Here is a 13,987-nt window from a genome sequence, read left to right as displayed (position 1 = left end):
ATTCCAATCACTGGGGGTCCAGATTAGATGTGACAGTCATTTTACTCAAGAGTAGACCCACTGAAATGAAGAAAATTAAATTAAGCCCATTCATGGCACACGGGGAGACAATTTTAATCCTTTCCTCCTATGCTGTGGTCCCAATGAAAACTAACCCCCAGTTGTCATTTGGTGTGGAACAGATACTCCCTTTGATGCCAAACAGAACAGGAGCACCCGAGCTCCATTACAGTTTGAGGGGCAATTACTGGGACCATGGCACAGGATGAAAGGGTATTTAAAACCCATGCACTTTGGTCCCACTCCTGATCTCCCCCCTCCCTCCAGTGTCTGCTATTTAAAGTAAAAAAAAAAACCCACAAAACTTAAAAAAAAATTGTAGACAGGTTTAGCACCATGTGCAGTTTGGCATTCAATCACAAAAGGGGGAAAATATTATCCAGTTGTAAGCAAAAAGCCCAAACTTTATTATTATTTATGTATTTATGTATTTATATATCCCAGCTTTTGAGGCACCTTGCAATTTACACTTGGCATACAATAAAATCAAAGAATGACAAGACAGCAAAACCAAACCAAAACAAAACATGAAAGCAAAGCAACACTAAAAACCATCCAGAGCATCAAGGCAAAATAAATACAACCCAAGCCACTGGCAGAATTTTTAAAATCTCAATTATTCATCTAAAGCAGGGATGGACTAACTTATGTCCCTTCAAATGCTGCTGAACTTCAACTCCCTTCGGTCTCAAACAGTGAAGAAGTGTGCATGCACACGAAAGCTCATACCAAGAACTAACTTAGTTGGTCTTTAAGGTGCTACTGGAAGAAAAAATTTTTGTTTTTGTTTTGAGTGAAGCCAATGGTCAGGGATGCTGGGAGTTATGGTCCAACAACATCTGGACGGCCATAGGGCAGCGACTCCTGGACTTAAAGGCTAAATGAGAGGCAGTTAGCCAAGCCACCATAAGAAGGACATTCACAACCTTGGTGCCACTACCAGAAAGGCCCTGTTCTGTGTCCCAGTGAAGCAAACTTCCAGAGGTCAAAAGATGGACAACAACACCTCAGATGACCATTATAGAGAGTGAGCAGATTCATGCAGGAGGCAGTTCTTCAAATAAGCTGGCCCCAGGACACCGAGGGCTTTATAGGTCATAAAACACAAGCTGAATTTAGCCAGAAGTCAGTGCAGCTTGATTAACCCTCATTTGAACTCCCTACCTTGTAATAATCGTACAGTAATCCAAGAGCAGCTGCACTGTCCTCATCCCCATTGATGCTCATCATAGCCTTTGTAGCTGCTGTTAAGGGATTTTCCAGATAAGATTTCCAGGCTTCATCTTCACTCGTGTAAGCCCTCCTGGTATTGAATGGAGCATCACTTGGCACCACAGTCACAAGCCGGTTTTTACTGCAGAAGGAACAGGCAAACATAAACACAGGCAGTGGTACCCAAAGAGACCTCTCATTGCATTTCTGCAAAGGCAGGCAAATTTCAGTAGCACAATTCATCCTAGACAGAATAAGAAAAATGTGGCTTTTTGATCATCCAAAAGAGGCAACTTTTTTTTTAAGGAGGCTACGTTAAGAACTTGAGGGAAAAGTCACTTGATCCAAGGGCAGTCCACCTATATATTGACCTATTCCTACCTCTTTTTTGTAATAGTGACACAGACCATACATAATGTGAGAATATTCTTCACAACTGTGAGCAGGGCAGTGTAGCTGGGTAAGTGAAGACAAGCTACAACAATCAACTATAACGTTGTTCACTGCTCCTGCTCAGGCTGCACAGAAAAAAGCATTTTGGTTCCTGAGATTCATTCTGATTGCACGGATAAAATCTAAGGGATAGAATTCTACAAGATGTGTTGCTAATGTGTGAAAACAGTCAAGATCCAATGATCCCCAGGCACACATCTCCAGATGGTGGAGGGCAGCCCACATAAAGCACATTACAGTCATCCAAACAGAACATTCCCAGAGCTTGAGTTGCTACAGCAAGGCTCTCTCTCTCTTTCCCTCCAGGAATGGCCATAATTGCTTAGAGTGGAAATACGTATTAGCAGTACTAACTAGCATGAAATTTGGCCCCAACTTCCTACAAATCCTCAAACAAATATACTCCCAAGCCTCAGCAAAATGCAGAACTAACAATATGGACTCTAATACCATAGCAATCCAAAGAGGCACAAAACAAGAATGCCCACTGTCTCCCTTCTTATTTATCCTGGCTCTGGAACCCTTAGCAATCCGAATCTGAGCGGCCACAGACATCAAGGGAGTGGAAATAAAAGGCAGAACCTACAAATTAGGGCTTTTTGCAGATGGTCACAACGCCAGACCCCATAAACACAGCAACCTCCCTAAACAGAGAACTCAACACATTTGCAATGGTGTCAGGCCTACAAATAAATTTTGCAAAGTCAGAAGCTATGTGCTTTAACACCTCTCCCCACACCCAATAAGAACTCACTAATGTCACCAAGATAAAACTTTGCCACACCAAGTTTGCCACATACTTTGCCACATACCATGGGGTACAAATAACCAGAAACCTCAATAAATTATACCTCCACAACTACAAGCCCCTGTGGCGACAAATAAACAAAGACCTAAAGAGATGGAACAACATGAATTTCACTCTCTCAGACAAAATAGCCATGATCAAAATGATCACCCTCCCAAAACTAACCTACCTATTCCAAACTAGTGAACCTGCCATAGCTCAAAGAAAGCATTCTGTGCCCTTGAGGCTACCTGAGCCTCCAGAGATAGTGTTGGATCAAGGAGTAGCCTTAGACTATGTACCTGCTCTATGTACCTCCAGAAGAGGCTGCCTACACACTTCCTGGATCCCAGAATCACCAACCCACAATGCTTCCATCCTGCCATGATTTAGTTTCAGTTTATTGGCCCTCATAGTCCATTCCAGCCCAGCACCGGAAGAGACTCCCCTTATTCTTAAGATAACAAAAAATAGAGATGGGTATCATCAGCATACTGCTGACACCACGTTCCAAATCTCCCGGTGATCTCCCCCAGCGGCTTCCATATATATTTAATTATTTACAAATTCATAATCTGCACATTAACAAAAAACTATAGCAAGGAAGAGTACAACGTATAAATATGAAAAGCAACAGAAGACCCATAATAACCTCATTAAAAATAAATTAATACAGAAAAAGAAAAATCATGCCGTAAAGATCTAAGTAAAAAGGTTTTCAAAAGACATTTGGCTCCCCTTCTCTCAAAGAATCCTGGGAACTGCAGTATGCTAAGGGTGCTGGGAATTGTAGCTCTGCTAGGGAGTCTCCTAATTAGTCGCGACACCCTTAACGAACTACAGTTCCCAAGACTCTTTGGGAGAAATAGCTGTTACAAATGGTTCAAGAGTCCACTTTAAATGTATGGTACAGACACAACCACGTTCGTGGGGCCCTCCCTACGACTAGCGAATGCATAGCAAAATGCATGATATAAATCATGTGCCCTTGCTGCAGCGACATAATTCATACTTTGCGGAACTGAGCTTCCCTAGATTACTTTAGTGAAATGTGCTTTTTCTTTCGTTTAGCGTTGAATACAGAGGACACACCGGTCAACAATTTCACACAGTGCTTCTGCCTCCCCCTGCCCGCCCCCCCACAAACACCAACACTGTACTGTCATTTTCCTCCCTGTAACTACCGAGTATTGACGCTCTCCCCTGGATGTTTGAAAAAGAGTTCCTTGCTGCTTATCTCACCATGCTTCATTGAAATAACTTTTTATAGGTACCATTTCCTGAGAGTGAGTGGCAGAAGGAACATGGGGGAGGAAGATAAGACGCGGGAGGAGATGATAAAAACGTGGGGGAGAGCCCAATGATTACATTTTCAATGGCGCTCTCCAACGGCACATTGCAGCAGCTCTGCCAAGTGCAGAGAAGGCGCGGAGCCTTTCCTCCTCGCCCTCCCTCTTCCAACAGCTCCTGCCTGCTCCATAGTAAAGGCCTCTTAAGAAGGCCAGAGATCTTGATGCAGCCAACCTCAACCTAGCCTTGACCCTTCCCCTAGGGCTAGGCTTCGTGGGCTTTGATGTAGCAGCTAATTGAGAATGACCCCGGAGGTAGATGCCAATCTATAAATTAAGAAAGTCAAAACCACCTTCAAACGCAGCACACACACACACACACACACACACGACGAGACTAATCCCAAGGCTTGTTGTTATTTAGAAAAATATTTCTATATCACTATTCATTAAAAATATCAGCGTAGCTCACCATGATGACACACACACAAAAAATAAACAAATAACTCATGCAATAAAGAAGTTAACACCAGAAACGAGTTCACTATTACGGAAAGATGTGTTCTTAGGTGCCTGCATAAGCCTGCACAGGTTTTCAGCAGGTGTGTAAAAGCTGAGTGTGAAACTGGCAAGGAGTTCAAGAGCGGCAGAATTTCGAGAGTGACCCACAAGACAAGTTGTGGCTGGGGGGGGGTCTCTCTTAATCTCTCCGCCTGAAATTCCATGGGGGGATTCTGAAAGCTGGAGAAACCAACCACCTCTGGTGGGGTACTCAGGAGAGGCTATTGCAGGAAAAGCAACCAAGAGTCTTCTAGAGAAAAAATCTGCTCTGTTTGTTGTTCTCCTCTTTCACCAGGCCTTTGGCTGATTAACACCCGGTACCCTTTTCAATGTGTTGGGGGACGGGGGCGGGTATCGGTTTGCTTTCATTCTTGATTTTATTCTGCATTTTGTGTTTCCCATCTTGTATTTTTATCTTGCGAACTGCCCTGAAATCTATGGATGAAGGGCAATATACAAATTCAAATAACTAAATCAGTCAATAAATTAAAATAAATAAATGTCAACATTTTTAATATTAGTTTGCTCCGCAGGATCTTAGGATTGCCCATGGAGGCACTGGATAATTCTTACACACCCATCAAACCCTTGGTTGTGGGGAGCAACTGGTGAGCTCAGAAGGAAGAGCAAGTTTAAAGAAAGTTTGAGAAACATCATATTAATTCTTCTCAAATCACCACAGAATAGAGGTAATCAGACATTTTCGGACCACTGGAGAGAATATTCTTAGAGCGCTTTACAGGGCATCCTTACAAACTCAGTCATAGCATGCTATCCTTTGAACACAGTTTCTTTACTTTTATGCAGGGCACTACCTATTTAAATATCTATCCTAGTTTTGTTTTGCAGCAGAGATGGGGAAGCTGTGGCTTGTTGAACTACAGACCCCATCATCCCTGACCACTGGCCATGTTGGCTTGGGTTGATGGGACTTGGAAGTCCAACAACACCTGGAAAGCCACAGGTTCCCCGTCTGTGCTTCACAGCCTGCCAGGAATGGCTATAGGTCTCAAGAGATCCTTGGCAGGAGGCCTTAGTGATCCTCACCACCATCTGCTTGCTTGCACAGAGCCATTGGCAAGCCAGCATGCACACAAAGAGAGAATGGAAGCAAGGATCAGGGAGTCAAGGGTAGGTAGCGGTCTTTTCAAAGCGCCAAGACATCAGCAACTGCCTGAGGATGCCAAGGTCTAACACTGATCCTCCTACACCTCGTATTGGGAGGTGGGGCGGGGGAATTAGGCAGGTATGTGGGCAAGACAGATCATTATTCTGCAAAGACACACTGGAGAAAGAACTTCACTGCTAACTTCTATATGTTTCTGAGCCTGGCATCATTAGCAAGAAATCACTCCCTGCCTGCGAAGATTAATTAGAGATAGAGCAATTCAATAAATATTTAATTACGAAACAAACTTTTGAAAAAAAATAATTACTTTATTTGGGCTGCTTGTTTGTTTCGTGGCAAGATGATGCCAGACAAACAGGAGGAGGAAAGTGTTTAAATAAGTCTCATAAATAATAAGCTGTAAGAAAAGGCACCAATACATTTCCACCAGGGAAAATGTGAACAGCGGTTATGAGGTCACTTCATTGTTATGCTGTTTCTAGACTTGGCACAGGGGGGAAAGGCAGGTGGGCTCCATCCTCTTTCAGAAAACAGAGTCTAAGTCTGGTTTGATCACTGATAGAAACCCCTATCTCCTCTGCCTGCTTTCTCAAGGTTTTCTGGGGTTGCCTTTCTTCCATTCACCATTCATCAGGAGTGAGCATTAGTGGATGACGCAGGGGGGTCTTGCAGCTTACCTGACCTCCCTCTGACAAGTGAAGGCTGGAGGGAGGGAGGTCAGGTAAGTGGTGCAGGCCCACTCAGTTGAAGTTGGTTACATCTCTCTGTAGGACTGTCTTGGTGATGCTCTCACATCTATCAACAGCAGACGATATGGGAAAGGGCCATGGCTCAGGGTCAGAGCACACACATTGCCTGCAAAAGATCCAAGGTTCAGTCTCAAGTATCTCCAGGCATGGCTGGGAGAGATCCTACCCAAAATTCTAGGCACATTTGGAAATCTTAAGAAAATGTTGTGAGCAGCACAATGTACTGTGGTACCTCTGGATGTGAACGGAATCCGTTCCGGAGCCCCGTTCACATCCTGAAGCAAAGGTAAGACGCAACTGCGCCTCTGAGCGGGCCGCGTTTCGCCGCTTCCGAGCATGCGCGTGACGTCATTTTGAGCGTCTGCGCATGCGCGAGCGGCGAAACCCAGAAGTAACGTGCTCCGTTACTTCTGGGTCGCCACGGAGCGCAACCGGAAAATATTTAAGCTGAAGCGTATTCATTCCGAGGTATGACTGTATCCATTTCACAGAATAAAAACTAGTGATGGTCAGAACACACTTAACTTAAAGTCATTTATATCACTGGCTCTACTGCTAGTATTACAAATTTCTGCTAACCCAGAAATAGTACTTCAGGTTAAGAACTTTACCTCAGGATGAGAACAGAAATCGCGTGGCGGCAGCAGTACTTCAGGTAAAGCGGTACTTAGCTAAAGTGGTACCTCAGGTTAAGAACAGTTTCAGGTTAAGAACGGACCTCCAGAATTAAGTTCTTAATCCGAGGTACCACTGTATCTGCTTTAGTTAAAAGTTCGTTTTTATGTTGCAGTCTTAGAAAAGGCACACTATGGGGACATGACTATGGGGACTGGAATAAAGAGTGCCTGCACTTCAGAATTAACCACAACACCTTGCTAACCTCGCATTTCCAAATTCTTTCCCTACCCTGTCTTTGTTGCCTGCTCACCTCTAGCCCTGCTAAATTGTAAGTTCCTCTAGGCAGGGGTCCACTTTCCCCCCTTGTGTTACTCGGTAAATCACTGTGTAAAGTGACAAAAATTTAAAAATGATTTCTTGGGATCTTGAGAAAAAACACTGTGCTGTGCTTGCTGGGCTGACGGGAATGGCTGTCCAAAACGTTTGGAGGGCACCAGGTTGTCAAGTGCCAGGTTGCCAAGTGCTGCTGTGCAACAGCGTTCTCCAGCATTTAGTCCACCAGTGTTGTTGGACTGCAGCCCCAGTCAACTAAGCCAGGTGTACTCCAACAACACCTAAGAATGGAGCATAGCGCTCTGCAGTATATTAGTACATGGCTCACATGCTACACTTGAGGCTGTGGCAAGACTCCAGCTTCCCCCAGGAAGTACGGCAATGCTTAGGAGGCAGGGAAAACAGTACTTTGAGTTTAGATCATGGGTAGGCAAACTAAAGCCCGGGGGCCGGATCTGGCTCAATCGCCTTCTAAATCCGGCCCGCAGACAGTCCGGGAATCAGCATGTTTTTACATGAGTAGAATGTGTCCTTTTATTTAAAATGCATCTCTGGGTTATTTGTGGGGCATAGGAACTCGTTCATATTTTTTTTCCAAAATACAGTGGTACCTCTGGTTATGTACTTAATTTGTTCCAGAGGTCCGTTCTTAACCTGAAACTGTTCTTAACCTGAAGCACCACTTTAGCTAATGGGGTCTCCTGCTGCTGCTGCTGCTGCGCCGCCGACACAAGATTTCTGTTCTCATCCTGAAGCAAAGTTCTTAACCCGAGGTATTATTTCTGGGTTAGCGGAGTCTGTAAGCGTATGTAACCTGAAGCGTATGTAACCCGAGGTACCACTGTATAGTCCGGCCCCCCACAAGGTCTGAGGGACAGTAGACCAGCCCCCTGCTGAAAAAGCTTGCTGACCCCTGGTTTAGATGATGGTTTGTATTGGACTACCCAGCAGCAAGTCTCTGTAGCCTAGCAGCAAGCCTTGCAAGTGTCACACATGATAAAGTGTGAATGACACCTGCAAATCTCTTTGCCTAGAAGTGGTCAAAGTGCAGGAATCATCTCTGCTCCCTTTCTCACCCCTGCTTTAGCACTAACTTTGCTCGCCCGCTGGAGTCAGGTTTAAATCGTTTAAAACTGCAAAAGGAATTCAGGCGAGACAGGTTTTAGACTGCAGGGCTCCGATGAAGGAGATACCGTCAAAATAGCTCCAGGGACAAAGCCATGTTTCCTTATCCGAATAGTGACAGAATAGAAATCCTTTCTCGAGGGTTAGAAGGTTTCTCTGTGCTTTCCAGGCTTGTCTTTTAAGCTTGGGAAATTGGGAAACATCTAGAATGCACTCTTTTAAAGATTTAACTATTTTTGTTTCTGTGTGCGTGGGGGCAGGGACTATGTTTCTTGTTTTAAAACCTCTGGGCCAGAAATGTACTTCTTCACACAAAGAAGTGGGGCTATAAATATTGGAGATTAAATATAGTGGGGAAGCCACCCAAATACGAGCAATTTCAAGCAATCATCTTCAGTGAACCCCAGTAAAGTTGCAAGACCCAAGCAAGACAAGCTTTGTTGTAGCAGCTTAAATTCCACTCAAACTGAATACACATAAAAAACTAGAAGTACGTAAGGAAAAGTTGGACCCTCCTACTTAAAATATGTACAGACAGATGATGCGTTTCAAAATGCCCTGGTTTCACATATTTTGTTTGTTGCGATTCTTTAAGCAGCCTTCTATTCATGCACCTTTCGCTGGTATTTTGGGCAAAATTGGGATCTGAATAAAGCAGGGCTTGCAATTTCAGTTGCACCAGCATCCTAACCCAAACCATCATCCTCATCCCCATATCCTATCATCACTATTTATTGATTACATTTATATCCAAAAAGCTCAAGGTGGAGTAATTGGTTCTCCTCCACATTTCATTCTCCCGACAACACCTTGAGATAGGTGAGACTGAGAGTGTGTGACTGGCCCAAGGTCACCCAGTAAGTTTCATGGTTGATCAGGGATTTAATGGTTTCATGGTTGACCAGACCAACACTCTAACCACTACACCACACTGGCTCCAACTAGCAACACAAAATTATGGAAGTTTGGTCAGGGGTTCCACTGTGTTCAGTGGGGCCGACTACCTAGTAAGCGTGTTTGAAGATATTGTGTCCCTGTTTTCCAGGGACAGTCCCAGATTTACAGAAGCCATCCCAGTTTCTGATTTGATCCCAGAAAGTCCCAGTTTTCCTTAGGACATCCCTATTTTCATCAGAGAAATGATCATTGGATAAATGTTTCATCAGAGAAATGTTGGAGTGCATGGAGTTATCCGACCCCTAAGCCATCTGAAGGCAGCCCTGTATCGGGAAGGTTTTTTAAAAAATGTTTAATGTTTTTGTATATGTTGGAAGCTGCCCAGAGTGGCTGCGGCAACCCAGTCGGATGGGTGGGGTATAAACAGAAAAGTACTATTATTATTATTATTATTGAATAGGATGTCCCTATTTTCATCAGATAAATATTGGAGGGCATGCAAGCAGAGGTAACAGAAAGAAACACATATACTTCTATAGCAGATTCCTTCTTCCATGACCCTGCCCTTCCTCCACAGGTCTCCCCATATTGAAATTTCAGTGTTAAGTTCCCTGCAAAAGCTGTAAGAAGTTTCCAAATATCTGCAAAATACTACCTTTATTTGCCCTAGAACACAGGAGGTATATACAATTTTTGCTGTTTAAACGTTTCAAAATATTACATGAAAGAGAGTATAACATTTTGAAATGCTGATCTAAATCTCGCTCTGCAAAACCTTTTTCTGACCTCAGTGCTGGGCTCTTTTTTTTATCCTGCATTCATGTCTTCCAGTCTGTTTCCTACTGCCCTCAACCATCAACACTGACGCCTGGAGTATTTCATAATATACAAAGACAACCTCAATTAAACGGACGTGAACTGACATGACGGTAAGCTACTACTCTCTCTCTTTAAACATTCAGGATTCCACTCCTTCCCCACCCCAAATAAACGCTATAAAGAAAATGCTATTATTTGGATGCAAACAAAGATATGTTTTGTGCATGATACATTATAACAAGACGGTTACCAACAAGACACAAAATATTTTCCTCTACATGGAAGCACACCACAGCACCAAACCTATCCCAGTTTTTCCCACTTAGAGGTAATTAAACATATATACCACATAGCACTATAATTGCTCCCCTGCAGTATGTATTTATTTATCTCTCTCAAGGGCAGTTCAAACGTACATAGCATTTCCCTTCATGGGAGAATTTAAAGAATAATTCTCATGGAGGAATTACTATTACAGTATTATGGAAACATTCAAACTGATTTGGAAAACCTTGGTAGCCTTGCAGGAAAGATTACCAAGCAGGATATTCAATTCCCACTAGCTTCTGGTATTGGATTCTTCCCCACCGCAGTAATTCCACGTGAATTAAAATTCCAACACAGTCTTCTACTCCCTTGCACATATCAAGAGAGCAAGTGTGATCTACTGGATCAAAATCTGGACTTGAATTTGGGCACGGTGCCGCTAAAGTTAAGCACTTGTAAATCTCATTCAATGGAAGAGAATTAAGTACATGCTTAACTTCTAATTTCTTTAAAAGTTTGCTTACTTCAACTGTGCAAGTTTTAAAGAGACATTGACTGTGAGGTCAAACTTGTGGAATGAAGTACAGAAGAAGGGGGGAAAGCAAATCCAGAAAGGAGAAAATGCTGCACAAAGCCTTCCATCCTTATGCTGATTTAAGAGCAAACAAGTCAGTATAAGAGCCCATTACAGACCCGCCCTCATTCTGTTTTTCATCCATGAGGTCACCAAATTCTATTGACTTTCCTAGTTTTAATTTGGCTTTCAGTTCAAAACAATCAAGCCACTAGGAGACGCAAATTCAGAAACCTCCAGCCAATCTTATCATATATACCTTCAAGCAGTCTTTTAACAAACAATACTCCTCCCGCCCCGGATTGGCCAAAGACATCTTGGCACCTGACACAGACCCCCAAATAGCTACCCGTCAGCTAAGAAGGGGTCAGGGAAGATCTGCACCAGGAACAAGGGGGTAAGAAGGTTCGACATCAGGAACTGCTGCTCTGGTGGGACCCTTCACCTTGCCTCATGGGCAGGCTGGCCCTGCTCCCAACCCCAAATAAATGAAACCCCTTCTTGAGATGATTGCCCCTCTGTCCAGGATATCACAACTGCATGGTACAAAATGTGCACCCCTCAGGTCCTAACACAATGTAATGGTTTCCACTATACCCTATATACAACCATGCCATGCTCGCCTATAAAAATAATGGCGTTCATATTATTTGTTTGTTTGTTTGGTGCCAGCAGTGCACATGGTGCTTTGCAAAGTATGAGAGCAGGTCCTTGCCCCAAGGAGCTCACAATCGAAAATTCAACACAGAGAAATCAACAGAGGAAGGCAAAGGAGTATGCAGTTGCTTCAGCTGCATGTGACAAGATTTAGTTACACGGGCATTATGGGATTATGCCAAAAGCTTCGTGGAAAAGGTGGGTTTTGAGAAAAGATTTCAACGGGGCTTTTTTTCAGCCGGAACTCACCAGAACTCAATTCCAGCACCTCTCAGGTGGGTGCCATTGCCATCCAAAGTGAACAATGGAAGTGTTCATGTTGAGTTCTGGCGCCTCTTTTTCTAGAAAAAACAGCACTGCATACACCTTAGTCGTCATCCCCTCACCGTTTTTCTAAACTAAGAACCCCCAAATCTTGCAACCCTTCCTTATAGGAGAGTTGCGCCAGCACACTGATCATTTCCACCACTCTTTTCTACAGCTGCAGGATCTGTCCACGTTCAGGATGAAAGATAGCCACTTCCTTGTCCTGCAACCTTTGACAAAATATGTTGATACGTTATCTTTCTATTGAATATATCCATTCTCTTCCATTCTCACAGTCTGCTCAGAACAAGAATGATGGTGAAGCCATCTTCTCAGATTGTCACTTAGGGCCAATTTGTACAATTTATTTTTTTCTGGCAGGGCTCTTTGCCTTTCACAGCGGTAGGAGCAGAAATTCAGCAAGCGAAGCTTCTACCAGCATACGGATGTAAAGCACATGCAGATGTCCTGCAGAACATTCAAAACTTTAAAATAAATCTGACATGTACCTTAAAGTGCCACAGTATTCCTTGTAGGTTTTTTGCTACAACAGACTAACCTAGGTAGCCCCTTTGATGCAGCAATGGGAAATTCACCTGTCATGCAGGTGTTAAGGTTTGAAGCTTTCCCTAAAAAACAAATTGGCAATGCCATCGCAACTCAATGCACACCTAAATGTATTTGATGGTATTCAACCTGTGTGGTGAAATTGTCCAGTAGCAACTGGCATTCACTCATCAGCACTCAGTAAGGTTTATACACCTTTACCTTGCATCACCATGTAGGGATGGGCAAACTGAACAGTGACATCAGAAAGCCACCTCTTCATGCAGTCAGGTTGAATGATCCACTCAAGCAGCCTATCTACATGAAAAGAGTTGTGTAAATCAGCCTTTGTTCTCATCCCTCTGTTCCTCAGCTCTCTAGCGGTTCTTTCTGTATATTTTCCAAGAGGTGAAAAAGGCCAATAAACATCATGGGGGGGGGGGAGCAGTGCAGAAAAAATAGCTTTCACAAAACTAATGAGTGCAATCACTTTGAAAGATATCACAAAATAATGCATATTATATTCTTAGACTGTGGCTTTTCAAGTACTGCATAAGACAAGAGAATTAACAAGCAAATTCTGAAGACCTTTTCAAGAGACAAATACATATGATATTTGAACTAAATTTCCCCCCCCCATCCAATCCACCCATAGGCATAGCCAAGGGAGGGCAGGGAGGCAGCTGTCCCCTAAATCAATCAAAATCAATACAAATCAATACAAATCTGAGGTTCTGCCCCCCCCCAACAAAAGCCTGCCCCCCAACAAAACTCCTGGCTACAGCCATGAATCCACCGCTTAAATAGTTGTGCCTTGACCTATGGCTTTAAGATCTGCTGTGAGTGCGGACATAGCAATGTCTATACTCTACCTAACTTCATTTCCCTGCATCCTTACAAGTTCAATGCAGCTGTACCAGAGTGCAAAAGAAGCTGATGTTTAATTCAGAAGCCTTTCAAGATGCTTCCAGTGAATAAGATGATGGAAGAAAATGTGGTATCCATCATACAAAGACTAAGAATCTCTACTGGTACAACCAACCTGGAATAGGTGACAGTGAGCATAGTGATGTAAAAATCATCACGTGAGATTTTTATTTCTACCACTTTTTTCAGTATAGTAATATGAAAAGAATTCTATGTGTTACCACACATGCAAATAATTATAAATACTTGATGGCCTAACTGAAAACATTTAGCACCTTCATGAAGTTAAAAAAACAACAACATTTCTCTAATAAAGAAGTATTCAAATCTTTGTATTAATTCTTACATCAAGTAAATGACAACTCCTTAAGGGTAATATATGTCTGGCAGACCAATCCTGTGCACAATTATTCAGAAAGTCCCACAAACGCAGTGGGTCATAGTACCAAGTTAAGTAATCAAGGATAATGCAGCCTAAATGCTACACAAATTAAGTTTTGGCACTAGACCAAAATGTGTATCATGAATATATGAATCTCCATAGCCATAGTCACAGAGGGTGAAATGCACTGTACTGTATTTCAAAAAGCAAACCAGCCTACACCTGTTTCTTCCCTTCTACCAAAAAGAGTAGAATGTTCAAAACTCTCAATACATTTTGACTGACTCACATTTGAG

The 13,987-nt window shown here is 43.0% G+C and overlaps 1 protein-coding gene across 2 annotated transcripts in view; it reads right to left on the bottom strand.

Moving 5' to 3' along the window:
* Window positions 1–13,987, bottom strand: part of GRHL2 (grainyhead like transcription factor 2) — a 73,969-nt gene that overhangs the window by 57,890 nt on the left and 2,092 nt on the right. For both annotated transcript variants that reach the window (XM_083622725.1, XM_083622726.1), the window contains exon 2: window positions 1,225–1,414. In XM_083622725.1, coding sequence (XP_083478851.1) covers window positions 1,225–1,414 — 190 coding nt within the window. The remainder of the gene's footprint in view (window positions 1–1,224; window positions 1,415–13,987) is intronic.

Source organism: Podarcis filfolensis (genome assembly GCF_964270895.1).
Source record: "Podarcis filfolensis genome assembly, chromosome: 7".
NCBI lineage: Eukaryota > Metazoa > Chordata > Lepidosauria > Squamata > Lacertidae > Podarcis > Podarcis filfolensis.
Note: the sequence above shows the minus strand (reverse complement) of the source record. Positions and strands in the feature narration are given on the sequence as shown.